Below are 26,780 nucleotides of genomic sequence, written 5' to 3'. Positions count from 1 at the left end.
AGTCTTGTTGGCCATATGCACGGCTTTTGACACTTTTGTCTTATCGTAACAAATTGCCAAGTGTTTGAGCTTTGGCATCCCAGGGGGCCCTACAATGTCCGACCTTTTCGGTGAATAACATTCCACGGGTCTTTGTTTTGCATATTAGATGGCATCCGTCCCTTCCACCAGTCGCTTTTTTCGGTTTTTTTTTTTTGGTTTTCGTTTTTGTTTGGGCAAGCAACTTCCGCCGAGTGCCACAAACTCTAAGCTCCCTGCTCGCTTGCTGTATGGGCATTAATCCAATAAATAATTCAATTGTGTCACAAAAATCAAATCAATTGCGTGGGCCAGCCAGAAATAACAATACCCGCGACTGGAAATTGGAATGGGAACTGGAGCTGTAACACCCAAAAGGGGTTAGAGCAGGGGACATTAGACAAGAGGGGGTCTTATTTTTACATAATCCCACAGATGCCAAGGAGAGATACTCCAACTTGGGGACTTTGTGCGGAGGTCGGACTTTCGATCGAACAGGAACAGTTACAGATAGGCACTGAAAGAAAAGTTAGAAGTATAATAATATATTTTAAGAATAATTTATCTTCCTCTGTCTGTTGTATATGCCTTGGTTACCATCCCATTCTGATGCAGTGCGTCCATTCTGTCGTGTTGGGCTCTGAGATTGAGTCGCACGATAGGATCTCAACCATGGCGTGAACAATCTCCAATTGGTTAATTCAATCCAGATCGAGGGCCTGGGCCTGGGTCTGGGTCTGGATCCGGACCAGGGCAGCAGACAAAAAATATATAAAGAAAATCAAACAAATAAATGCTTGCCGTGGGTTGGCAAATGGCTGGCCATTAACCAGAACCCGACAATTTATTGGGCCACAATGCTAATCAAAGGCAAATCACGTTGAACCTGCGGCCTCGCCGCCAAATGACTTCATTAGCCTGGCCAAAATAAATGGCCAGAGATTGGCCAGATCGCTTCAAGCAGCCGGGGGAATTAAATATGAATTCATGTTTTCAATTGTGTCCAAGAACCCCTTGGTATCGGGCTGTCTCTGTTCTGTCTTGGCCAGAACATAATTAGCCAGTGGATTGTGAGAACCAAGAGGAGCTTTCATCGTCTGGTTGACATTGGCCATCAATCTGGGTCGTAACTTGCACAGCATTTACAGTTGGCAAGTGTCCGGGCCAAGTTTGGTCATTTGTATTGTAGTTGCAGTTGGCAGTTGTTCTTATTGTTGTCCGAGTTGTTATTGGTTCTAACTGATTCTCCAGTTCCAACTCCATCCTTGGCCAGTTCTCTGAAGTTCGATTGGAAGTCCTAAAATGGAGTTAGTAACCTTTAGGATTAATACTATTTTATTTCAAAAAGATTACTAGATGGTTTGGATAGTAATTAGACTACTTTTTAAGCGAGAAACTACCTCCCATCCCATATGTGGAGTTCTTCTCCTTTTAGCCTCTTTTTAGAGCCACTTTAAGACTTGGCCCAGATTTCTAGGTGTCTGGAGCCATTGACAGGCCATGATCATGATCAGTGCGTAATGAGTGTGCTTCGGTTTATCACCCGTGTCAGTCCCTCGACACCGGGCCGAGTGATTTGAGCCGTGTTTTGGCCATTTCAAGTGCCAAAAACCTGGCAGACGGCTGTCACAACAGGCGCTAAAACAAACAGCCCGGCAAACGAGAAAAAAGCTGGAAAAAAACGCTAACCAGAATGGCTAACAGACGGGAAGGCGAAGTCGGCCCTTTCTCATTTCTCCGGTGACTGGCAGGCGGCTGACAAGCGTGCATCATCGGAACACCAGAGCTCTGGATCTTTGCCTCTGGAGTTCCCTGGTTCCTTGGTTCCAGTTTCGCAGTTTCCCTCCATTTCCTGGCCCTCTAAGCATCGGGCACTGACCATGTCATGATGCCAAATTGCCGGGTTTTCGGGACAGGCCAACACAACGCCGAGCGGCCTGGAACTTGTACATAAATAATGCATTTCTTGCAACGACCACATAGGGAGTGGATATGGATGGATGGCTGGGATGACTGGGATGGCTGGATGGCTGGATGGTAGGCTGGACGTGGGGAGTCCACATGGATTTGGGTCAGTGGTGCGTGGCTTGTGGTTCGTCTCCTTTTCCGACTAACAAGTGGATGGATGAACTGCCACTCTCCCGCTCTTCTGCCATTTCTGCCATTTAACCAGATCTTTTATCTTTTCTCCTGGCCAGTGTTCAGTTCGTTTAATTGCCGTTCGGGCCCGGAGGGGGCAGTTCATTAAGGAGCTTGTCAAAAGTGGCCAGTGCCCACCCCCTCTCTGCCTTTCACCTCTGGCCGGTTCCAGCCTGCCAGCCTGGCTCATCTTATTGCCGCGATAAGATTGTGACAATATTAAATAATAATAATCAATAAATTGCATTAGTTTTCATTAACCGTTCCCGGTCGGTCGAGGCCCAAGGAACAGCCACACAATGTCTTCATCTCCATCGGCATCTGCTTCTACAACTGGTACCCCTCCCTCAGAAGAACATTTAAAGCGCTTTGCTTGAAATTTATGTTAATCGCTTGTTTTACTTTTAATTTCGCACTTAAAATTGTCGCCATGCCGGACCCAGACCCCAGACCTCAGATCCCATACCCCAGACCCAGACCCAGCCCCAAAGTCAAAGTCGAAGTTAAAGATGTGGTCTGGGGGTCTCTCGAGAGTCTCAATTCTCGATCCTCGAGCACTGAGCTCTGAGTTCTGGGTACTGGGCGCTGGGAACCTGTTTCCGCGTCTAGTTCTCAGTGACCAGCATCGATAAATTTTATCGATCCTCCGCCTCTGGGATTTTAAAGCACATCAAAAGACAATAAAATATATCCACAAAATACGTTGAGTACACAACGTAGAAAGATTGTTTAGAGAGTTTGGCGGCGGAATCGGTGGAACCTGTTCTACTCCACTCCTCCAAAAGGGGGGTAACAGAATTAACTGCACTTCACGGAGGACAGAAGAAATCGGGATGGGATTCAGATTTCTTCTTTGTCGCCTGCATTAGCATTACCGTTGCAACTTGGTTGAGGATGTGGATGTGGATGTGGATGTGGACCTGGACGTGGCTGGATCGGATCGGATCTGCTTGGATCCCTGCCAGTTGTTGTAATTTCAGCATTTTATGTGGCAACGCTTGTTGGACTGGCGATTTGAAATGTTTCAGCTAATTGGATAAGGTAATCCTCTACTCGCACCTATCTGCCGTCCCCCCAACCCCAGAGCAGAGGCTTTATCCAATCACCCTCCCATAATCCCAGTCTCTAGGGGACTTTTATGACCAAGCCCTCAAAAATTAAACCACAATTGTGAGTATTCGACAGTTGCGAGGGGGGTCACATGAATTCCAAGAGCTCTTTAAACTGTTTGGTCATTAAATTAGAATAATGGTATAGGCCTTGACATGGTTGAAACCTAACTACCTCCCATAACCATGTATACCAAGTAGTATATTATTAAAAGTATAACATTTATATTTATTTTAAAGTAAGTATTCATATATAAATCATAATCCGCCCTCGCCAAGACTGATCTGCATCAATGGAAGTCCGGAAAGCTCCAGTCCCAGCCAAATAAATGTCAAGAGCGAAACAAACTTTACACATAAGCCGCATGACAATTTGGGGCTTAAATGTCTATTCACCGCCAACGAAACTGGACAGAAAGGGGCCTGGTGGCGGGGCCGGACCGGGAGGTACAATGGAGACAGTGTCAGTCATAGGCTTAGGCGTTGCCATGTGTGTGTTAATCCTCCCACACACTCGGCATAGACGGACATAACCCCAACTCATTTTAATTGAAAATTGTCAACGGCTTCGGCTTTGGCTCTTTACTTTTTTTTCTTGGTGTTCCCAAGTTCCAAACTCCAAACTCCCAGATCCTAAAGCTACCATAACAACAGCAACAACAACATTATACAACACTTCTAATCAAGATCGAGTCCAAGCGAAGCTGTTGTACTATATATCTGCACTTTGGTGGGCGGTACGCCCGAGTCATGGGTCCAAAAAAATACGAAAAATAAAAATAGAATAAATAGTTGCAGCTGCAGAAATGCGGAAATGTGTGTTGCAATCGGCACAACCTTGGATAAATTCTGCCGACTGCAAAGGACACTTAAAAAAAAGAAATAAATGGAAAATAAAAAAATAAATAAGATTTTAGGAAGTAATTATTCAAAACTATTATTAAAGAAAGACTCTCCAGCTTGCAATTAATATTGAGTTTTGTTAAGACTGCACTCTCTTTTCAAATTTAAAAAAAAAATGTGTATTATCAGGTATTATAATTTAGAATAAATATAAGAAAACTAAAACCTTTGTTTTATTTTTTAAAAATCCAAACTTTTGATACACTTTCTAGTGAATATTTTTAAGAATTCGCAACTGATTCAAAAACCAAATACCAATTAAAAATCAGAGCTCCAAAGACTTTCAAACTGCATCAAAAGATCTGAAAAATTAAACAAAAAAAAATTTAACCCATTTTTTAACAAAATTTATGATGGTACCCCTTAACAAAATTTCAAAAAATGGGTCCAAATTTTTTTTGTTACGTTACGATTGATAATGAATCTACTGGGATTCCCAAGACCGGGAAGGTAAACCATTTCTAGATCTGACAAGTTTTGGGAGAGTTATTGACATTTTTTCATCAAGAAAATAGAAAAAATAGCAACCTTTTTTTCAGTGTCTTTTCCTCGGCAGTGGCCTGTGCACACGTAAATTAGCATAAATAGATTTCAATCACTTGGCAATAATTTCATTATGAGAAAGGCCCAATCGGCCGGCATGGAAATAACACGCATGTGCCATCGCAGCTTGCGATCTTTTTATTGATTTTTCTCCCAACTCAAATATGGCTTTGAACTTGGACTTTTGCGCTCATGCTCGTAATACACTCCATGCCGGAGGATACCCATAAAGGGGGGAGATCCCAGGGATATCCCATAGGGGACCAGGGATCGGTCGGTTGGTCTGTCGCTCTGTCGGTGGGTCGGTCACACGACGGCGGAGCCACTCAGATAACAAACAAACGAAATATGCAAAAGTGCATGCGAGCGAATGCTAACAAGATGCCAAGATGCCAAACTGGCAAACGGCTTTGAGTTCGACTGCGGCTTGGACTTGGACTTGGCTCCAAACTCATGAACTGGCAAAATATTAATCAGCCATGGGAGCTCCGTGGTTGGGGCTGCTCGATTGGGAGCTCCGAACTGGGAGCCAAGAGCCACAGAGCCGGACAGCAAGTGAGTGGCCGCAGTCAGCATCGAAAACGATTAATTCGCAGCAGGAGACACCTCGCCAATGACCTGCGCACGGACCAGCGATGGAGATGGAGATTCAAATGGAGATGGCGATGGAGGAGGAGATGCTCGAGGAGATCACAACGTGGCTAAAGACTGGGCCAGAGACGTCAGGGGGTGCGGCTGAAAGATGTGCGGCGGAAACACGAGATCAGTGATGACCAAATTGAGGCATTGATCAAGTGATTACTGAAAAGATTTTATTTTAAGAAAACAAATTAATGATTGAATTGGTAAATAACAGGTAACTTAAGGTAAATGAAACCATAGTAAGGTACTCATTTTTATAAGGTAGTCAGTGGTAATAAACCAAAGGTATAAGTCTTAATCTCTTAAGATCTAAAAGTATTTATATCTCTAATTGAAAAATAATATAAATATCTTTTGAATTACAAGGGTTTCGCTTTTATATCTTTTTTAAAAATGTTCGAGCCTCATAGTTTTTTTAATGTCTTAATCGCTTTTAATATCTTAAAGAACTCTAAAATATCCTTAAAATAATGTCTGCTAAAATGTCTCCTGATTTGGGCGATCTCCTGGCATCTCTAAGCTAACCAAAATCTTGCCTGACTTTGGGTCTTACAGCACTGACTGAAGAAGTCTTTGGTAAGTCTGCTTTTAAGAATTGAATTCTTGGTCCAACTAATTGCCATCGAAAATGCTGATTGACTTAAATCCCTGTAGACGTTTTCACAATTTACGCAAATCCCTCAAAATTAGAGTCCCCCATATGCAAACAAACAGATTTATATTTTCCTGAAATGTGTGTGTGTTTGTTGTGTGTGTGGTATGTCATGTAAATGTATATGTGATTTAAGCTTTCCTACATTTCTTCCTGCGATTTCAACTCCAACTGCTGCTGGCTGCTCATCATGGCAAATGGTAAAGTCATTTCTCATGTTGCCAAGATTTATGGCTTCCACCTTCAGGAGTCGCATGTAGAAGCCGCCGCCGCCTTACAAACGCCTCAGAATGTTGCTGCTGTATGGCTGCATGAAGCTGCAACAGCAACATCAGCTAAAGCAACACAAGAGGGAATATGCCAAAGAACAAACTGCCATTCGCACTAAAATTGAATTCTGCTCCGTTGCTCGCATCCCGCTATGATTGATCACTAAATTGCACAAGCTTAAGCTCGACGCGAGCCCACAAAACTGAGAACCGAGAGCTGAGAACTGAAAACTGAGGAACTGAAAAGAAGGCTAAAACGAAGGGGGCCTGAACGGAGGCAGGAGACACCAGGGGCGTCTCACATTTTTGTTGCATGCTTACAATCAGATCTGTCAGATCAGTTTCCTCTTCTCGCGACCGCCGCATTTTCGGTTGCCTCTCTTCTTTTTTTTTATTTTCTTATTTTGGCCAGTTTTGTTTTTGTTTTTAGCCGCTTTGGTCCGAGACTGGACCTGGCATTTATTTAATCCGATCCTCGGAAGGCACAGTCGTCGATCCTCGGCACTCGCAAAAGGGCGTGCCATGGGGCGTTTTATTGTTATATCGACACCAGTAGTTTTTGGGTTGCCCAGACGCCCAGTTGCTCAGTCGCTCAGTTGCCCAGTTGGCCGTCATTTGCATTAAGCCAGCCGCCATTTCCCGGCCTGAAGACCACCACCAAAAAGCCCATTAAAATCGCTCATTGAAAATATTTTAAGTGTTTTTTTATATGTCATTTTATGGCATTGGATATGGGCATGGGTATATGGGTATGGGTTTTTGGAGTGGGAAATGGGTATTGGTAATGGTAATGGGCCAATGTCGGCAGAATTTGTTTATCACAAATGGGGGGAGCCAACAAACCAATCCATGCTGCCCATTTCCCTCCATTTACGATGTGATTCTGTGATGAATATGGCTGAGCATTCAGCCGAGTTCCCAGTTCAGTTTCCTGTCTTATCTTTGGGAAGCTTCCGTTTGCGACCATCAGAGATCGATGGATCGATCCATAAAAATGCAAATGCATTAATAATAGTTATAGTATAACGAATGTGTTAAGCTGCTCCAAATAGGGGCCAGCATTTTCACACCTCGCCGAGAGACAGTTGCAGCCACAGCCAGCTACTTATGGACTCGATTTCATTTATGGCCAAGGCAACAAACTTCCACCATAAAACGGTTAGAAAGCTCCGCACATCTCTCTTAAAACACACACTGCACTTTGTAGTCCGGGCCGAGTGTGTGTTTGTGTGAAATTAACTTATTGCCTTTTATTGGCAGTATAAACAACCTGGCAAACATTTCTCAGCCGGGCCATTTGTTATGGAGCTACTTGTCCAACCGGAAATGCGACTCGCTCTGCACAGAATCGACGCACAGAATCTCACCGCGCCAAAGCCCTCCAGTGAACCGAAAAGCAACCAAATAAATAAAATCCAGAAACGCAGATCGCGAGTCGCGTGGAAGCGCCAAAGAATGGTCCAACTTCCAACCACAATTTGCATACTTGAGCCACATCTGAACATACTCTGGGAAATCGACAATTTGAATATATTTAAATAGTTTTGTCGGTTTCTGGTTAGGAGATTTTCAGCTTTAATAGGTATAAGTAATTATTTTTATACCCTTGCAGGGGGTATTATGATTATGGTAAAAGAGTGCAACGCTGAGAAGATTTTTTATGGATTATAATTTTGGCAAAATAATACGACATACCAACTTTCATAAGGATCCTATAGCGGGAAAAATGGCCAAAAAATCTACAATATATTTTGTATCAGGATTTTTATGCCGAATGGTGGAGAATCGATCCAGAAATCGTTTAAGGTACTCCGCTTGAGAATCGGATGAGAATTGGGGAAGATATAGCCAACCCCGTGGCCCCATAAGGGAAAATCCCATTTTCAAGGGATCCCATCATGAAAAATGAACAAAAAATCTAAAAAATATTTTGTCTCAGGATTTTGATGCAGAATGGTGGAGAATCGATCCAGAAATCGTTTAAGGTACTCCGCTTGAGAATCAGATGAGAATTGGGGAAGATATAGCCAACCCCGTGGCCCCATAAGGGGAAATCCCATTTTCAAGGGATCCCATCACGAAAAATGGACAAAAAATCTCAAAAATATTTTGTCTCAGGATTTTGATGCAGAATGGTGGAGAATCGATCCAGAAATCGTTTAAGGTACTCCGCTTGAGAATCGGATAAGAATTGGGGAAAATATAGCCAACCCCGTGGCCCCATAGGGGAAAATCCCATTTTCAAGGGATCCCATCACGAAAAATGGACAAAAAATCTAAAAAATATTTTGTCTCAGGATTTTGATGCAGAATGGTGGAAAATCGATCCAGAAATCGTTTAAGGTACTTCGCTTGAGAATCGGATGAGAATTGGGGAAGATGTAGCCATCCCCGTGGACCCTATAGGGGAAAATCCCATTTTCAAGGGATCCCATCACGAAAAATGGACAAAAAATCTAAAAAATATTTTGTCTCAGGATTTTTATGCAGAATGGTGGAGAATCGATCCAGAAATCGTTTAAGGTACTCCGCTTGAGAATCGGATAAGAATTGGGGAAGATATAGCCAACCCCGTGGCCCCATAGGGGGAAATCCCATTTTCAAGGGATCCCATCATGAAAAATGAACAAAAAATCTAAAAAATATTTTGTCTCAGGATTTTGATGCAGAATGGTGGAAAATCGATCTAGAAATCGTTTAAGGTACTCCGCTTGAGAATCAGATGAGAATTGGGGAAGATATAGCCAACCCCGTGGCCCCATAAGGGGAAATCCCATTTTCAAGGGATCGCGTCACGAAAAATGGACAAAAAATCTCAAAAATATTTTGTCTCAGGATTTTGATGCAGAATCGATCCAGAAATCGTTTAAGGTACTCCGCGCGAGAATCGGATAAGTATTGGGGAAGATATAGCCATACCCGTGGACCCCATAAAAAGTTCTCAAAAAGTAATACTAGTTCTGTTAATAAAAAGCTTTTAAATGAAATCGAGTTATTCAAACTATTTATCTTGGAAATATTTAAGAAAAAAATAATGAAAATACCAGAAAACTTTAATTTTCCTCCTAGGGTATAGGCACAAAAAAAAAAGTCATAGAATCGAGAAACCTCTAGAGACCGGCTTCCATTTTGGCGTGCCAAGACTGCCCTGGCCATGGCCTAGAGTTGTTCGTGTTTCTCGGTGATGTTGCTGCTGGTGCTGCTGCTGCTGACCTAACAACATGTTGCTGATGTTCCTCGAGCTGGAGCAGCAGCCGGAACGAAGGAGCTCCAGGAGTGGGAGGAGCAACTCCAGCCAGGCAGTATGTTGCGATGATATCTCTCTTACTGTGGAGATGTTGCTCTGGCAGCTGCAGCAGAAGCAGCTCCACCAACAGCAGCAACATCGCCATCAACCGCTTGTGGGTCACTAGCAGCGCCAGATGTTGCTGTTGCGCGCATTTTAATTGAATTAACATTTTTACTAGTGTAATGATTTCAATTAGTTTGCACCTCGCCATGTATTGTCAGGCTGCTTGGGAGCAGACAATGTTGCTGCGGTTGCTGGTGTTGCGGCGGCGGCTGCTGGTGCTGCTGCTGCTTACTTGGATGTGGATGTTGCAACTTTGGTTGCAACTGGCAGGAGTCTCGACATTCTCCCGGCATTCGGATACGTCTGCTGTCTTGATCTCGATGTGCTTTTTGCCTGCTGGCTGCTCTCCACATTTGCATTAATTGCTTGTTGCTGTTGCAACTCCTGCTCTTGCCACTATGCCACTGCTATTGCTGTTGCTGTTGCACGTGTTTGTTTTCTGGCATTGTACTCGTGTTTGGCTTACTAATGGCTTAATAGTTTTATTGCCGCATCGATTTGCATTCGAGTTTGGTCAGAAGTCGAATGCCTTGTGGGTTTCTTTTTTTTTTGTTGTTTCTCCTGACATTTTTCGTATTTATTTTATTTGGTTTTTGTTTTTTTGGTTTGCTGACCCGAATGAGGACACATTTTCGCACCGAACCCCTCGCCGCCCCTTGGGCAACTTGTCGCTCTGTGTCACTCGCCGCTTATCTGGCCAAGTCGCATTCATTTTCGATTTTATTTCTGCCTGCCTTTTGACATCGGCTGCCTGAGATTTGCTGCCCCAGCGGTCCAGTGGTCCAGTGGTCTGCGGCCTGCGTCGGCGTTTGCTAAAAGCCCAGGCCCAGCACTGATAACAATAAAAAGTGCACTGAAAGAAATCATATATCTTTGCTGAGGGTCTTAAAATTGTTGAAAGTGGGGTTTTGATATAATCTTTGTTAAGTAAGTCATTGGTTATCTTAATAATTTTTATTTTTAAATAAAAAAAGAATAATTTTAGAGAAAATAAATTGTTCAAAGTGCACCGGCATTGGCATCTCCACTGGTTGGTCCTGGCGGGCATGCATTAACTTTAAGTGTAGGTTACTGATAAGCGTGCCTCGGCATTGGTGATGCATCGCCATGGTCATCGTCTGCCCGCTCATGCTCTGCCACTCCTCTCGGAACTCTCCCCTACCTCATCCTCATCCATCCCAGGCCCGCCCCTCGCATAACCCCTCCTGTTTTGTGCCACTTTTTTCGGGGGCCCTACATCCTGCAATCCGCAATGGCCAGCTAAGAAACAAGTTTGTGCTCGGAGTCTTTTGTTTTATGCGCTAATTTTTTTCTTTTTGATTGTGATTTTGGGGCCAAATCACTGCATATGCATAAATAAATGCGATAAGGCCGGTCACCTGCCTCCCCCCTCTGAGTTTCCCCTTTCTTTTTATTTTTTTTTTTTTTGCATATTTGTCGAATTGTCGTTTCGTCGCTTCGCCTGCTGGCGGCTTTCGGTTCAGACTCAGACTTTCAGATTCAAGTCCAACTCCTGCTCCTGCCTCCCAAGCAACCAAGCTCACAAGCCCAACTCCCTGGAATCCCTGCCATGACATACGATGTGTTGGCGCTGCAATTCCCCCAGATGATGGGGAATACATTAAGAAGTCGGCCTGCGACTGGTCCGCTAAATTGATATTCAGGTTTTTGGGCTTGTCTCTTTCCTTTCTGCTTTTCCGCTCGCGAGTTCATTTCATTGCCGGAGCATAAAACTCGCACAAATCAGCGTTAAAAATTAATTGTCGGTTATTATCGTAGATTATTCATAATTTATTCTAAGCTCAAGCTCGAGCTCCAAGCGATCTCCGAGCTGTGAGTTCGGAATTCCGTGTTCTGAGCTCTTGTCTCTGAGCTCCCAGCTCAGATTCGCCACCAAAGTTATGCATTCGTTATAAATTAAGTTCAACTCGTAATTATGGTCATTTGGCAAGTGTTTACTTTGCGCTTAGACCTGGGCGTGACTTCCATTTGTCTTCATAACAAAGGCTGGACTTGCAGTGTCCAACGAAGCTCAAGCTGTAGCTGGAGCACTAATTTGCATAAGAGAGCAGAGCCAGTGCTCCTGCCATTCTTCAGTCGAGAGCCATCAGTGAAACCGGGCTCCAAAAATGTCAGAAACACATGTAATGCGCCTAATTACGAGTCTGGCTGCACTCGAGCTGCCGAAAGTGGCTCGAATCGGGGCCAAAAACTGCCAACCAGTTGGCAGGAGGCGGGCAGATGAACACCAGGAGGGGATTGAAAGTTATCTTCTTCAACTACTTAGACCTTTTGCAAAAAATATATTTAATAGTGGAACTATAAACTTTACTTAATCACAAAAATTAATTTATAAAATACCTCTTAAACCTTAAATACGCTCCTGGCAGGACTCACCTGGAACTCTGCTCCTGCTGCCGATCAATAAAAAAAACTGACTGGCAAGCTGACTCATCTGCAAACGCTGACCATTTGCCGCACCTGCCCCGGACTCACCGATTCGGTGATGGAGCGGCTACTACTACCGGCCAGAGGATGGAAAATAAAAGCAGAGCAAGGCCACAAAAAAATGCAGAAATTTATATGGTAACAACTTCGAGGAATTTGTCAAGCCAGAAGATGGAGATGCTGTGAGGAAGCCGAATAAGTAAGAGGCCCTGGCATTGTCTTCATCTCGATGCCATTCGATTCGATACGTTTCGTTTGGTTGCGTTCTTTGGGGGCTCCATTAAATGGCCAACAATTTGTTTTGGGCAACTGTCACACGAGTTGGCACAATTGCAGCTCAGCCCTGTCAGCTTTGGGCCCTTCTGCCTCCTCGACTTCGACTTGGTTTTGGTTTACTCGTTTCGTTTTCTTTGGCAGAGACTTAATTAACTCGTCGCTGTCTCATTTGGGCCATCACATTGCGAAAGGGCTCGTAAGGCCTTTCTCCGCTCCGAAACCGCATTTGAAATGCGTTTTGTCATCTCACTTACGAGTACTTCCGCTGCAGTTTCAACTCCTCGAATTACCTTGTGAGCTTGATAGTGGGTGGGAATATAATATCCAAAGGTTTCATTAAAAGGAAAGTTGGGCGGCATGGCCCAAAGGCCAAAGAAACCACTGAAGCGCAAAACCAACTCACTGAGCTTTCTTGTTAGCCCTTCGCTTTCATTGCGGCTTCTGCCCCGAGTTTCAGTTTCGCAGCACTTTGCACTCATTTTGTGCTAAATTGTAAATTATTTGCAATTTCTCAATTTGCAAATTGCTGAAATTACCCAGGGGGACACCGGTTGCCGGCTGGTGCATGGCATTGGCACCCACCCAGGTGATGGCCAATGGTCGCAACATTTTGATGGCGCATGCGGCATTTATGCTGATTATGTTGCATATAAATTCCAGGCCCCATTGCAGAATGTTTACATGCGAAGGCATCGTTGTCCCCGATCCCGATTCCGATCCCTATTCCTTACTCTACCCAAGCCCAAACCCGGGGGTTCATAAATTTTGCCGCTGCTCTGACTTTACCTCGTTCCCAACGCACTGGAACACTGTACAGTGGAGACTACCAGCCAGGAGACAGGCGACTGGCAACAGGGGAACAATCCAGCCAAGAGCCAAACAAAGGCACGAGAAAATATCGGGCCAAGCTAAGAAGAGTCTTGAGTCAAGTATGCACTTGGGGAAAGGTGTTCCAAAAGAATAATTTATTAGAATTTTAAAACTCAAGGATTTTTTAAAGAAAAGTAATAACATGTAAGGACCCTTCCTCCGAAAATTGTCTCTTATATCCTTGTAATTCTAATGATTTTCTTCGAGTGTAAATTCCCCCATTGAGCCGAGGGCAATTGGGGCAAGCAGGGGCAGCTGCTCGTCAGCATCAGTGTGGCGACTCTCCCGGATGGGTTTAGGTTAGGTTAGGCTGGATCCGACGAGTGGGCAAACATAAAGTTGCATACAAATTGCTGCCTCGTCTTGCCACTTGCTTGGATATCCCTGGGCTTGCCCCGACTTGGCCATTTGCTGTTGGCCATTTGCCGTTTGCCCGTTGGCCCGTTTGCCTTTTGCCGTTTGCCGTTCGCGTCTTCGGCAAACACATTTTAGCCTTTTGAGCGCGCCTTGACGACAGATTTAGACGTTAAGCAGCCGCGTTAAGTGTCCCCTGGGAAAACGCGGCTAAGCATGCTCCGTGTTGACAAAACGACTCCTCAGCCTCAGCCGTTGTTGCAGTCTGGTGTTGATGTTGCTGTTGTTGTTGCAGTTGCAACGTTGCTCATGTTGCTGCTCTGACTCTTGTTGCTACTGCCATGTGTCTCGAGTGTTGTTGCTGTTGCTGCTGCTGTGGCAATTTGTATAGCCATAGATGCAATCGGTGTACCAAATTTTAACACCATTAACTGACCAGCGGCAAGTTTTGCTTTTTTTTTTTAGTTTTTCCTCTGCTGTTTTTTTTTTTTTGTCAGTTTCGATTTAAGCTGTGCGAGGCTTTTAGCAGCTCTCGGCATGTTTGTCTCACTTTGCTGCATATTTTCGCGCCTAATTTGCGCCGGATTGGATCGGGATCGTGCGGCACTCAGCCCCACCCGAAAAAGAGTGGAGCCGGCTCTGAAAAACGCAGCTGGCCCCGAATCCCCAACTGATGGTGGTGGGTGCCTCCAGAGGGGCCGAGAGGATGGCGAAATAGTGGTGGCTAAGTGGTGCTCAGTGGGCAGTCGCACATGAATTGGAATTGATTGCACGTGGCATTAGCCGCAACCGCAGAACGTTTGGAAATCAAAGATGATTGATGGCAGTCCAAAACGAGGATGCGGAAGATCGGTGGAGATGAAGGAGCCGATCTGGTTGTGGTCTGGGGAAATCCGATCTGATCGCCAGTGGCACAAGTGACAAAACAGCAACAAAATGTCATAATTGATAGCGACAGTTCTCAAGACCGTCTCTGGCATCAGAAGTGTATCCCAGCAGCTCCATGTGGATTAAGCACAAATTGTGTTTATGTTCAACACATAGAAACTGTGACAAGTTAATATACGAGGAGCAACAAATCCGATTATAGGCATGACTTGATTTCATTTGCATCTCTGAACCGCTCTGTCTGGGATCTCCCCTTCTCGCCTCGGCCTGGATCCCCGGCTCTACCCTGGCCGCTGCTGGTTCCTTCAGACTCCTAATTGCATCCCATGGACATAAAAATTAATTATAAATTCCATATTTGGTTGCGGGAATGTCGCGAGTGTTGCTGATTTTATTGTTATGGTTCAACCAGTTTCTGTGTCGACGGCAGCTGGGGCAGTAGTGTTCCTTTGCCAGCAGTACCCCGAAAAAAAAACCAAAAAAACCAAAACCAAACAAAAGACTTAAGACACGAACTTGGTCAGCTATTCAGTTTAATTTAAATGGTTTTATAATTTATTTAATGCTTGCCCAGATCATGGAGACCACACACACCAGAACTGAAAACTGAAAACCTAAACCGAGCCCACCTCATATCGCATACAACCAACAAATTATCTTTCGTGGCCAATTTAAAATGTTTAATTCAACATAAAAAGCAACCAACGATACCACCTTAAAGTGGCATGTATGTCAGGGTATGGAGGGCTAGGAATAGAAATAGAAACCACATCCAAATGAGTCTCAATAAAAAACAAAACTGATTTCCGTCTAATGCGATTGACACCTAAAATACAAACAAAATGGAGGGAAACGCAGGTCTCTCTTGGTAAGACTTTGTTTCGCTTCGTTTCTAATTCCAATTCCAATTCCTGTTAAATCAAACAAAACAATATACCAAAACACACGAAAATAAACCGAACTACAAGATACATAAATAATGTTATTAACATATAGACACACCACCATCACCAAGCACCACCGGCCTCTGGGATTGAAACTGTGGGACTGGTCAGGTCAGGTTGATTAGCTCATCACTTTGGGCCACTAAAAAAGACACTTCTGGCTGACACTGATTGGTCGCTGTGGTCCACAACTTGACAACGAGTAGTCAGCCTAAAGACACTGTCTTCGGAACCGACTTGGGAACAAAGCCAACCAGATACAAAAATAGTTGGGCTCATTCTATACCCTATAGTAGGTTTACTTCTTAAATAGATTAGTTATAAAAGAAGAGCTAGTTCTAAGAATTTAATGGCTTAAATAAGATGATTAATATTTTTTAGAGTACCATCTATAAATTAGAATTCCATCATAACCCTTATTTTTCTCACATACCCCTTAAAACATATATATAAATAAATGATTTCTTTTAGGCCTTATAGAGTGGGCAGACACTGACTGTCTGTTTAGAGACAAAACGCCATTATTTATGGAATTAAAATGTCCAAACTCCACAGATGCGATGTTTCCATGTTCAACTTTGATCTCTTGGTGGAGACTTTGCATAAAAATGTCATCCCTTACGATTAATTATCTGTGGAAAAAACATAATTCGATTAGGAATTTAGGAATTCCTATGGGAAAAGTTTGGAGAATTCTAAAGGAGGTGTCTGTCCTACGGTCCTGCAGAGTTCACGCTCCCACTGGTAATGCGGCAACTGGTAGTCGTCGGGTTGCAAGTTGCGACAATTAACCGACTGATTTATCTATCTGGAGCACTGGACCTGACAACGAATGCCTCGGTCGTTCGCTTACATTTGATTTGATTTGATGTGATCGAGCGCCTACGAGAGGAGAATGTGTTGCTGCTGGCTGTTTGTTGCACTCAACCACTAGAAACTAGCAACTTGGCAAACTGCAACAGTAGTGTTGCTGCTGCTGCTGAAGCTGATGTTGTGGTGCAAACGCATAATCGTAAAATTTGCAGTGGAATGTTGCAATATTTTTCGCGAGTCGCGGGCAATTTGCGCGTGAATTATTCCAAACGTTGCATTACAAATGATTTCAGCAGCAACCACAACGAGCAGGCTCTTTAATTGGCTCACAACGAGGAAGTCATTGGCCCAGCAGTCCAGCACCCCAGCACTCCAGCAGTCCAGCAGTTCCCCCAACCCATTCTGGTGCTCTGGTGCTCCTTTTCTTTCTCCAACTTCTTAGCTTTTTTTTCGTGTCGCCCTTCTAGTCTGGTACGTGATGTAGACAAAAGTTTTGGTTTTGGCCATAAAATCATATTCCACTTGGCTTTTCCATGAATGTCACACTTGAGCAGCAGCTGAAGATGGGAAGCTGTTGCTGATGTTGCTGTTGCAACATGGGGAGTGTGTTGCTGTGTTGCCATGTTGCTGTGGGTGCCTACGACTCTATTAACGAGTGGAGTGCGTGAAACTCTTTGCAGGCTTCCATTTAATTTCCATGGCCGATGGCTGGTTGCATTTGCCTAAGCTTCCATTGTTGCTCGAGTGTAGCTCGAGATGTTGTTGCCTGTTGCTCTTGCCTTCAGGCCATTGTTGCCTCTGAAGTCGTCAATGTTGTAGTCGTTGTGTCGTCTGCATCGTTGCTGCCATGTAGGTAATTCCTGGAAGTTAATTTCATTAAGAGCAACTAGCAATGCGCGGCGTATTTATTAGCCACACGATATATTGTATGGGCCATGGCTTTGTTTTTCAAGGAATCTGCCGCCTGGCCTACCCAACAGGCCAACAGGCTGTTCCATGCATTTGTGGAATTCATCATCATCGGCGGCGACAGGCAGCAGCCACAGCAACAGCAACACTGGCATTTCCCCAGAGCAACTGCTGTTGCAATTTTCATAACTTATTGCTGGCATGCATGGCAGAGAAAAGCAGCCAGAGGATAGCTCTCGCCGGGCCTGGGCCAGGCCGAGGCCGGGCCGGATCCGGTCGCGCTCGTTGCCGCTAAATATGGCGCGAAATTTCCTTAAGCAAGATGAAAAAAATACGCGCAAGTGCGATTTCCAGTTAATAAAATTAAACAGCCCATCCCGGGTCACCGGTTTGGATTTTGGATCAAAAATAGCACACATTCATGGCAGAACTTGTAAAATTCTTATTAATTCTTGATGGCAAAGCGGAGTCACCAGCAGGCAGCAGGATGATCAGGAATCGGATCGGAAAGCTGGCTGTCATTGCGCCTCCATTTGGTCACAGTCATGCCGACAAGTGTTGTACACGCATTCCAGATGCTTTTCCATCATTAGCTGTTGCTGCGGCTGGTGTAGCTGCCGCTTCTCGATCCGATCTGGGCAAACACCTGCCACATGTGGAGTGCATCGGATGCCATTTGCTGAAAAAAAAAACAAAAACGAAACACAGCCATTCCCTGAAAGTGGGCTTTATTAGAACACGTTTAACACACTTGGATTACATTCTAAACAATCTCAGATTCAAATGACATCAAAACAGCGATTCATACAAAGCCCCCAACTCAACTCGAGGGCCTGTTTACAAACAAAATGCAACATTAAATACTACGAATGGGAAAATAGAAACCGGCGCATCCGCCTAATAGAAAAAAGAATATACAGCCACCAGCAAGAAGATGACAAAGATAATAAACAGTATCTGCCTGATCTTATATTTCTGGTCGACGCTGGCCCACCAGCGGTTGAAGGCGGCGCGAACGCTCTGGTTATCCTGACGCAGGGAGCGCCTCGCCAAGGAGCCATAGGCCGATCCAACGGTGCGCCTGGTGTACGGGCTGCTCCTGTCGCCGATACGCTCCGCCTTCAAGCGAGCCAGATTCTGGGCGAAAGTGCTCTCGTACTCGGCATCGTCGACGGCGTCGTTGTCATCGCTCAGCTCGTTGGCATAGGTGCGTGTAGTTGGTGCCTCTGCGGTCACATAGCTTTGGGCCGACGTGCGCACATAGCTGCTGTAGCGTCCGGTGTGGCTGCCCAGGTAATCGTACGATGTGGAGGAACTAGTCTGGGGTCTAGCCGAGAGACCCGATGGAGCTGCACTTAAAACAGGAGCAGCTGATGTTTCATAAGTGGGACGACGTGGAAGGTCCCGAGATTCATAAGTTGGCCGGCGTGGCTCTACTAAAGGCTCATAAGCTGGACGACGTGGCACTCCTGAAGGTTCATAAGCCGGACGACGTGGCTCTACTGGAGGTTCATAAACCGGACGACGTGGCTCTACTGGAGGTTCATAAGCGGGACGACGTGGTGGATCCACTGCAGATTCATAAGCAGGACGACGTGGTGGATCCACCTTAGAAACCTTCTCATATGTTGTGTTTACGCTGCTCTGCTTGGACTTCTCCTTATGGGCGATTTTCTTTTCCACTAATTCAGCAGCACGAGCCAGCTGCTCATCTTCCTCGTCGTCTGATTCCAGCACAATCAACGAATTGACCTCCAAGGTGTTCTCACGCTGACTAGTGCGCTTGTAGGTCACAGGCTCCTCGACAATGGTTTCTGGTTTCTTAACCACACGTTCTGGCTCCCTCTTCTCGGATCCGGTAGATGTAGTAGAACTGCGACGTGTCTGGATTGGAGGAGCAGCTTTCTTAGTCACCACTTCCTTCGCTTCCTTAGCCTCCGTGGCGGCAATAGTACGGCGTGCCTTAGTAGCTGGGGCCACCTTGCTTCCATCTAGCTTGTCCACGGGAGTGGAGGCAGCGGAGGGAGCTGCCGAAGAAGCGGCCAGGGTCTCCCGGCGACTGCTGCTCTTCTTGGGACTGGCAGTGCCGGCTGCCGGCGACGCCTGCCCACCGAGTGACGCGCGCAGACGCTTCACCAATATCTTGCGACTGCTATCTGTAACCGGGATGTTGGGCAGGCCCTGAGCCAACATTTTTGTGCGCAACTCAGCGTTGGATAGAGTATCCAGATCGTCCACCTCGGCCATTATTTTATTAATTTGTAATTTTCACAGTTTCTTGAAATTAAATTGGCGTCGCTTTTTCGCGGTGCGTTCTGAAGTAGAGATGGGAGCGGTAAGCTATCGATAAGATGGTATTTGGCGTTTTACAACACTACAATTGATATGGAAACCAACCGTTGTGTTTCAACGATGAGTTTGTAATAATTTCTAAAGTTTTCCAACAAACAGTTCGTTTTACTGCAAACATTTCATGATGTTTTATTCATCATGTTCATATGTTTTTATTTTGTCCATCACTTATTGATTGTTCGGAGAAAGTAACTATCGATAACTTTTCTATCGAACCATCAACAATCATCATCAACAAAAGCCTACAAAAACAGAAACAAGACAATTAATAAAACAATTAATAAAGACGGTTCAAATATTATAAGTAGACTAACATTGTAGTAGACGACATTGCTTCTCAAAAATACCTTTATTGGAACATAAATTAAAAAAACCACCCACATTCCTTGAGGCAGATTAATCATGGACATATCCAAAGCACCAAATCCCCGCAAATTGCAGCTCTGTCGGACGTATTTCTTTGGTAATAACTTTATTCTATTAATCTTTAATCTTAATAACTATCTTGTTCTATTCCTAGCTGGGTTTGCCCTTCTGCCATTTGTGTGGGCCATCAACGTTTGCTGGTTTTTCCAGGAAGCCTTCCGCAAGCCCCCCTACCCGGAGCAAAGCCAGATAAAAAGATGTTAGTGAAAGAATTTAAAATCCTAAATATTTATTTATAATATTGTTATTTTTCAATACTTTTAGTTGTAATATACTCGGCAATCGGGACACTACTGTGGCTGCTGGTGCTCTGCGCTTGGATTGTGATATTCCAGACGAATCGCACAGCCTGGGGTGCTACCGCGGACTATATAAGCTTCATCATACCCCTGGGCAGTGCATAACCGACTAACCAAACACACTAGATATACTAATAAATTATGATATTAAAAAAAAGACTTAACCAGAAGAAAAGTAAAACAATTGTTTAATTAAATTACATATTTTTTATTCACATCTAAAGCTGTTTTTGTTTTTATAATTTTTCCGTTTACTTTAAATATGTGTACTATATTTTGTTGAAATTTCTTAGCCGCTAGTTATGTGTTTTTTGTTCATATTCATCCATATTTGTATGCTTAATTTTTGTTGGCCGTTTAATAGCCGTTTTTGTTGATTACATTCTCTTGCTTAGATACAATTTCATTGTTTCGAATTCAATTCAATGCGCTTCCCCTTTTAGTTGCTCTCTAAAATACATATTTTGTATAAAATCTGCTTGTACCTTTCCATAAGCCGGTTAAGACCCTATCATCTGGTTATCTGTTTAGACCCTATCAATTGTTAATATCGTGTGTTAATGATTTGATTACAAGTTGCGTTGAGAATATCAAAAACCTAGCGACTCTAGACGGGGCTGGGAGACCCCTTCTCTGTGATCTACACACGAAGACAATATAATTTAAATCGTTAAGTTGTGGCTTTCGTAACATCCTCCACTATCCATCCTCACTACTCTGAAGCCATCATCAACATCGTTAATCGTCAATAAAAATCAATCGGTGAACTAATTTACAATATAAAAAAGACTCGCTTTAAGATATATATATTTACATTCAATACTTGTTTTATTTATAAATTCTAAAGATTTAGTCCTTTAGGCGGAGTGGGAGTGGGGATGGGCTTAGGCTAGAGAACATTAAGTGCCATAAATCACGCGTGTAGAGTCTATGAAGCGGCTAGTGAACTACTACACACCCACATTCACATAGATAATCGTTAATTACACATATCATATCATATATGCATATTCGTATAAATATTTAAAGTACAAATCGATGCTTAAAAACAATTTAAATTAGTGTGCGGCTGCTGGCCGAAAAATTCATCATCGTTCATCGTCCTTCTCGATCATGGAGAACTTATAACATAGAAACTACGGATACGAGTGGTACACACATAGATATAGTTTACGCATACATATACAGATATAGTTTAGTTATATTCATATATATATATATATAGTTTATTTATAAGATTGAATGGGCAGCGCGACCCATTTGTCTTTTAGATGCAAATCCCGCGCAGCGCCATCCGCAACACAGATAAGGATAATTAATACACTCGCTAAATGCTAGTCTTGTACGTCTACTTGCGTTATTTATAATCATTTAGAATCTTTCAGTTGAACAATATGCATATTTATTTTATCTCTTAATTTCGTTCTTCCTTCGTTTACTGTTTACTGTTTATGTTTATTTTTTACAAAGAAATCAACATGCTATAAAGTTGTAATTTAATTATTTTCTTATTGTTTTGTTTTTGTTTTTTGTTTTGTTATTTTGTTCATGTTCGATTACGCCTCTCTCGTATGATAATTAGTATAAATATATAGATATCTATATGCATATGCAAATACACTTAGGAAAAAGTTGCTATATGTAGTTATGCTATATATATTTATATATGTATAGTTGTATGTGGTAATAGTAGTGATACCTTAGGCTAGTTATAGTTAACCACGTTGAACGAAACACTCAAAAAAATACTTATGCATATAAATAGTCGGTTCTGTGTGTGTGTCTGTCCATCTCTGACTGTGTGTGTCTCTGTGTGTCTATGTGTGTGTTCCATCCAGCTTCAACAATAACATCAACATCGGAAGTATTCCGCAGGTGGCAGGACGACAGGACTCGACGGGAAGAGGTTGGAATCCAAGCGCGGAACAAGGCCTACGATCTGGGGTAAATCCGGAAGTGCTCCACGTTAGTTGTTCTTCACGTTATACGCCTTCTTCTCGTTGCTGCCGTTCAGTGGTTCTCATTTCGACGGTCCCGGCGGAAACGGGTTTATCACAGCTACAGCAGCCGCTTGCTGGCTAGCCAAAACAGCCGCTACATGGTGGACAAGATCAGGATTAGTATAAGGATGGAGATGGGTTTAAAGCCAGATACTAACCTCCGTAGGGCGCCGGGTACATGGGGTAGCCGAGTCCTACGTGCGTATGGTGGTGGGTGTGGACATGACGCTGGGGCGGCGGACTTCGCGAGTCGGCAGCACCTGCACCGCCTCCTCCCGGAGCACCGTTGCCGGCACCGCCGCCCACTCCACCGACGGCTCCGTTGCCAGATGGTCCGTTGGGCGGCGGACCGCCAGACAGTGACTGCTTGTGCCCGTCCAGCCCCGAGCCGACCGACGGCACGCCATGGCCCTTGGGGCCGGACAGATCCGGTTTGCTGCCGGGCGCTGGGCCCAATCCTCCGGGTGGTGGCTGTAGGTTCAGCGGCACACCGCCCGCAGACCCAGGCGCTGAGCCAGGCGGTTGACTTGGGCCGCTGCCGGGACCGAGGACTCCAGAAACTGGTCCCGGGCCGGAGCTGGGTCCACCGCTGCTCACTGGTCCGCCCGGTTGGGGCGGGCCGATGCTGGGACTGCTGACGCTCACCTTGACGGGGCCGCTGCCGCTGGTGGGCGACTTGAGGGCCCGTTCGCTCAGCTCGTGGATCTTGTGGGTGGTGTAGTACTGGCTGGCGGCATGATGCAGGGCATCCAGTGCCTTGGTGCCGGTGTTGCGCGAGAGATCTTCGGGGGCGTGGTAGCGCGGAATGGGCAGGTGGTAGGGTGCGGCATTGTACGGCCCGGCGGCGGACATCAGCACGTTGCGGTACATCGGATGGTTGGGATCGAAGCCGAAGGGTGCCGGCGAGATGTACGAGGGGTGGAGGAAGTACTGCGACGTGGGCGGCGGCGGGGGTCCTTGCGTCTCCATCGTCGGCTTCTGGCCCTCCTGCTTCACCTTCAGCTGCTGTTGCTGCTGCTCCTCCTCGGCGGCGCTGCTCTTCTGCTTGGGCGAGTCCTTGGTGAGGTTGGTGGCCTTGTTGTTGGCCGCCGCACTTGCCGCCTGCGACTGCTTCAGCTTCTGCTGCTGCTGCTGTTGTTGTTGCTGTTGCTGTTGCTGTTGCTGCTGTTGTTGTTGCTGTTGCTGCTGGTGCTGCTGCTGGAGGTGCTGGTGGTGTTGCTGGAGAGCCTGCTGTTGCTGCTGCGCCAGCTGCATCTGCTGCTGCTGTTGCTGCTGCTGGTGCACCTGCTGGGACTGAGAGGCGGACAGGCCGGGCTCGTCCTTGTGCAGCAGCCCGGGATGGGGCGGGAGTCCTCCGCCCGGCGCTCCAGCGTTGGCGGCGTTCTGGGCTGCCGCGGCCGCAGCAGCTGCTGCCTGGTTCTGGCGACCCGTGAACATGTAGTACCTGGAAGAAGGGACACTCTTGGTTATCCAGATTCAAGACAAGGATTGACAGACGCTCTTACCTTCTCAGCTCCTCGTCGCGAGCCTGCTGCACCGCCGCCAAGTTCATGGAGTGGCGCTGGTAGATGGCGGGGTAGGCGCCCAGGGCCTGCAGGTCCTTGGGATGGAGGGCGTGCGGCTGCTGAGGCTGCGGCGGAGGCGGCTGGGGCTGTTGCGGCTGGGGCGCCGCCGGTTGCGAGGGCGGCTGATGCTGTGGCCCTGGGTTCTGGTTGGGCTCCTGCTTGATCTCCTGCTTGGTCATCGGCTCCTGCTTTATCACCTTGTTGGCCAGAAGCTGAAAGTTGGAAACCTGGTCAAGATGCTCCGTCAGGTGGTGGAGATGCTCCTCCGAACTAACCTGCTGCTGGGGAGGCATGTGCTTGGGCTGGTCGTGTGGACTGGGGCTCTCCTTAAGGCGCTCCTCCTTGATGCTGATTCCCGACAGCTGTTGTGCCTGCGAGCTGGGTGGCATGCCAGGATGTCCGGCCAGCTTGGCGGCCTCCTCGGACGCCACAATGGAGACTGGCCCGAAGTTGGGATCCACGTTGTAGGGATACGCCGGGGGAATAAAGCTGCAAGAGGATGGAATGGAGGAATTAAATGGAGTGTTCAGTAGCCAGCCCTCAGTTCCACTTACTTGAAAGGATAGTAGTGCGGCAAGCCCTTGCCCGGTCCAGGACCTCCCAGACCGGCTGCTCCCAGCGCCGAAATGCCGCCCAGACCCGGGGGCAGGGCTCCTGGCGGCGGACCAGCCACGGCACTGAGGTTAACTGGCGGCGGCTGAGATCCTGCCTGCGAGGTGGGCGGACCGCCACTGCCGCCATCCTTGCCGTTGTTCTGGTTGTCCGGCTGGCCGGGCTGCTGGCCTGGCTGCTGCGGAGGCTGCTGCTGTCCCGGCTGCTGTGGCTTGGTCATCAGATCCAGGGGCGGATCCTTGTTCTTGCCACTGTAGTCTGCCAGGTGGGCGGCCACGGACTGCGGCTGGACAGGCGGCCCGAGCAGATGGCTGGACGCCTGCGACGTGGGCGGCGGAGCTCCCGGCTGCAGCTGCTGCTGCTGCTGGGGAGTCAGGGCCGGAGGCATTCCCGGCGGCTTGCCCGGCTCCGTCTGCACCATGTACGGCTGCGGCTGGGGCTGCTGCGGGGGCTGGGGCGGGGCCTGCTGTTGCGCTGGATAGAACTGGTACATTCCCGGCACATACATGTTGGGGGCCGGGGCCGGCGGCACTCCCACGCCCACGCCCACCTCCGGCGGCTTCTTGCCCAGCAACTCGATGTGCTTGGCCGCCGCCGCCTGGCCGACCGACTTGTCCAGCATCTCCTGCTCGGCCACCGGGGTGGAGTCGTCGGATATATCACTGTAGGCCGGACTCTGGACATCCTCGCGCGACACTCGCCCATCGAAGTCGCCAGGTCCGGGCGACTTGCGGTTCTTCTTCTGCTTAGTGCCCGATCCGCCGACCCCCACGGATCCGAATCCTGGCGAGGTCTTCAGCCCCGCCTGCTGGGCGTAGCTGGTCGGCGTCTGCTGTCCGTCTTGGCTGTGGCTGTGGCTGGGCGGTCGGGGAGGCGACTGCTGTGTCTGTGGGTTGCCGCCAGGTGCCTGACCCGGCTGCTGTTGCTGCAGGGGAGCCCCATCCGGTGGCCCAAAGCGGAGGACTCCGGCTTTCACTAAGGATGAGGAGTGTTATTAGGACTAAGGATGAGGATGCTTCTTTTAGAGACTTACGTGCTCCTTGCTGCAGCAGGGCCTGCTGTTGCTGCTCCGACAACATGGCCGGCAGTCCGCCCATCAGCTGCTGCTGGTGCTGCGACAGAGCCTGCCCGGAGATTCCAGCGGTAATGCTTCCTCCGGCCACTGGCTGCGGTTGCTGCGGCTGCTGTTGGGGATTGCTGGACGCACTGCCCGCCGGAGCGAGCAGCTGTGGCTGCTGAGTCGGCAGAGGGGGTTGGGCGACCGGAGGAGCCGCACCTGCCAGCGGCAGGCTGCCCATGGGCAGAACTGGAGCGGCAGAGGGCTCTCCTCCGGCTGACGGGAGGCCAGAAGCCGAGGCTGGAGGCGTAACCGGGGGCGGGGCAGCGATTGCTGGTGGGGGTGAGGTCTCGGCCGCAGTGGAAGAACTGTTGCTGGCCGCGGCCACTGACGGGGAAGCTGGAGGAGCACTGCCGTTGGTTACGGGATTAGAGATACCAGCGGCTGGAGTGCTGACAGGCGCAGAAACCGGTGCCGCAGCTGGAGAAGTGCCGGCGGCAGCTGCTCCTGCTCCCGATGCAGTGGTAGGGGCAGATCCTGATCCTGCTGCCGCTGCCACTCCGGGCGAGGGCGGCGTGGCTGGTTCCTCGGGCGCCTGCATGGAGTCCTCGTCCATGGAGCTGACTCCGCCGCCGGCTCCGTGGGCGTGCGACTGGTGGTAGCGCAGGCCGTTGGCGTGCTTGTACTTCTTGCTGCAGTCCTGCTCGGGACACTCAAGCAGCACCGGGGAGATCGCGCAGGGCGAGGCAGTCTTACATTTCTTGGTGCTGATCTGGACATTCAGGCCGGTGACCGGATTGAGCAGGCTCTGCGGCTGGGTGGCCAGGCCACCGCCGCTGGCCGAGATGGGGATGCCGCTGGCGTTCACCATGTTCACGCCACCGGCTCCCGCCACACCGGAGCCGGCGCCACCGTCTGAAGCGTCGCCGTTGAGGGGCGATGGCGCCTCGTCCTTGGACTTGCGCTTCTCCGCCCGCGGCGGCAGGAAGGCTGTGGGCGAGGTGCTGGGCGTGGCCCCGCCCCCGTTGCCCGAGGAGCCGCTGTTGGCTGCCGCATTGCCGGAAGCGCTGCGGGTCGCGCCGCGTCCCTTGGTGGCGCCGTTGCGCAGCTTGGAGTGCACCTGGGCGTGCGAGAAGTAAATCTGCAAGAGATCAGGATATGAGTTTGGGGAGGTTCTGGCAAGGATTAGAGATGGCTTACCGAACTTCTGGTCTCGGTAAAGTTGCTAAGGTCCGGGGTAAGACCTGCACTGCGTCCGCGCTTGCCGCGTCCCTTTGGAGTTCGAGAATCTAATTCTTCAGTTGGTGAATCACAGAATCTGGAAGGGTCAAGATTGAAAT

At 47.4% G+C, this 26,780-nt stretch overlaps 3 protein-coding genes across 5 annotated transcripts in view; 1 reads left to right on the top strand and 2 right to left on the bottom strand.

Annotated features, from left to right (window-relative positions):
- Positions 1–17,840: 17,840 nt before the first annotated feature.
- Ote (Otefin) lies at positions 17,841–19,477 on the bottom strand. Its single transcript, XM_017231532.3, has one exon. It carries the CDS (start codon positions 19,374–19,376, stop codon positions 18,027–18,029), a length of 1,350 nt encoding a protein of 449 aa, XP_017087021.2. The 5' UTR covers positions 19,377–19,477; the 3' UTR covers positions 17,841–18,026.
- A 216-nt stretch (positions 19,478–19,693) lies between these two features.
- Positions 19,694–20,429, top strand: pen-2 (presenilin enhancer). The gene is made up of 3 exons (XM_017231584.3): positions 19,694–19,944; positions 20,002–20,106; positions 20,172–20,429. Exons 1-3 carry the CDS (start codon positions 19,884–19,886, stop codon positions 20,309–20,311), a joined length of 306 nt encoding a protein of 101 aa, XP_017087073.2. The 5' UTR covers positions 19,694–19,883; the 3' UTR covers positions 20,312–20,429.
- Positions 20,430–20,996: 567 nt separating this feature from the next.
- The window catches only part of sbb (scribbler), a 70,022-nt gene continuing 64,238 nt past the window's right edge, over positions 20,997–26,780 (bottom strand). For all 3 annotated transcript variants that reach the window (XM_043210390.2, XM_017231576.3, XM_070278976.1), the window contains 7 exons: positions 26,641–26,758; positions 25,417–26,581; positions 24,326–25,358; positions 24,047–24,260; positions 23,712–23,983; positions 22,365–23,650; positions 20,997–22,300 (listed from right to left, as the gene is read on the bottom strand). In XM_043210390.2, coding sequence (XP_043066325.1) covers positions 22,227–22,300; positions 22,365–23,650; positions 23,712–23,983; positions 24,047–24,260; positions 24,326–25,358; positions 25,417–26,581; positions 26,641–26,758 — 4,162 coding nt within the window. In that variant the 3' untranslated portion in view covers positions 20,997–22,226. The remainder of the gene's footprint in view (positions 22,301–22,364; positions 23,651–23,711; positions 23,984–24,046; positions 24,261–24,325; positions 25,359–25,416; positions 26,582–26,640; positions 26,759–26,780) is intronic.

The sequence above is a fragment of the Drosophila bipectinata genome, chromosome 2R (genome assembly GCF_030179905.1).
Source record: "Drosophila bipectinata strain 14024-0381.07 chromosome 2R, DbipHiC1v2, whole genome shotgun sequence".
Classification (NCBI taxonomy): Eukaryota; Metazoa; Arthropoda; class Insecta; order Diptera; family Drosophilidae; genus Drosophila; species Drosophila bipectinata.
Note: the sequence above shows the minus strand (reverse complement) of the source record. Positions and strands in the feature narration are given on the sequence as shown.

What these genes read in the sequence shown, in the direction of transcription:
- Ote (XM_017231532.3), bottom strand. Translation starts at nt 19,376, where the DNA reads ATGGCCGAGGTGGACGATCTGGATACTCTATCCAACGCTGAGTTGCGC.
- pen-2 (XM_017231584.3), top strand. Translation starts at nt 19,884, where the DNA reads ATGGACATATCCAAAGCACCAAATCCCCGCAAATTGCAGCTCTGTCGG. An exon ending in CTGTCGGACGTATTTCTTTG is followed by an intron (nt 19,945 to 20,001) that starts GTAATAACTTTA and finishes TTCTATTCCTAG; the next exon opens with CTGGGTTTGCCCTTCTGCCA. An exon ending in GCAAAGCCAGATAAAAAGAT is followed by an intron (nt 20,107 to 20,171) that starts GTTAGTGAAAGA and finishes CAATACTTTTAG; the next exon opens with TTGTAATATACTCGGCAATC.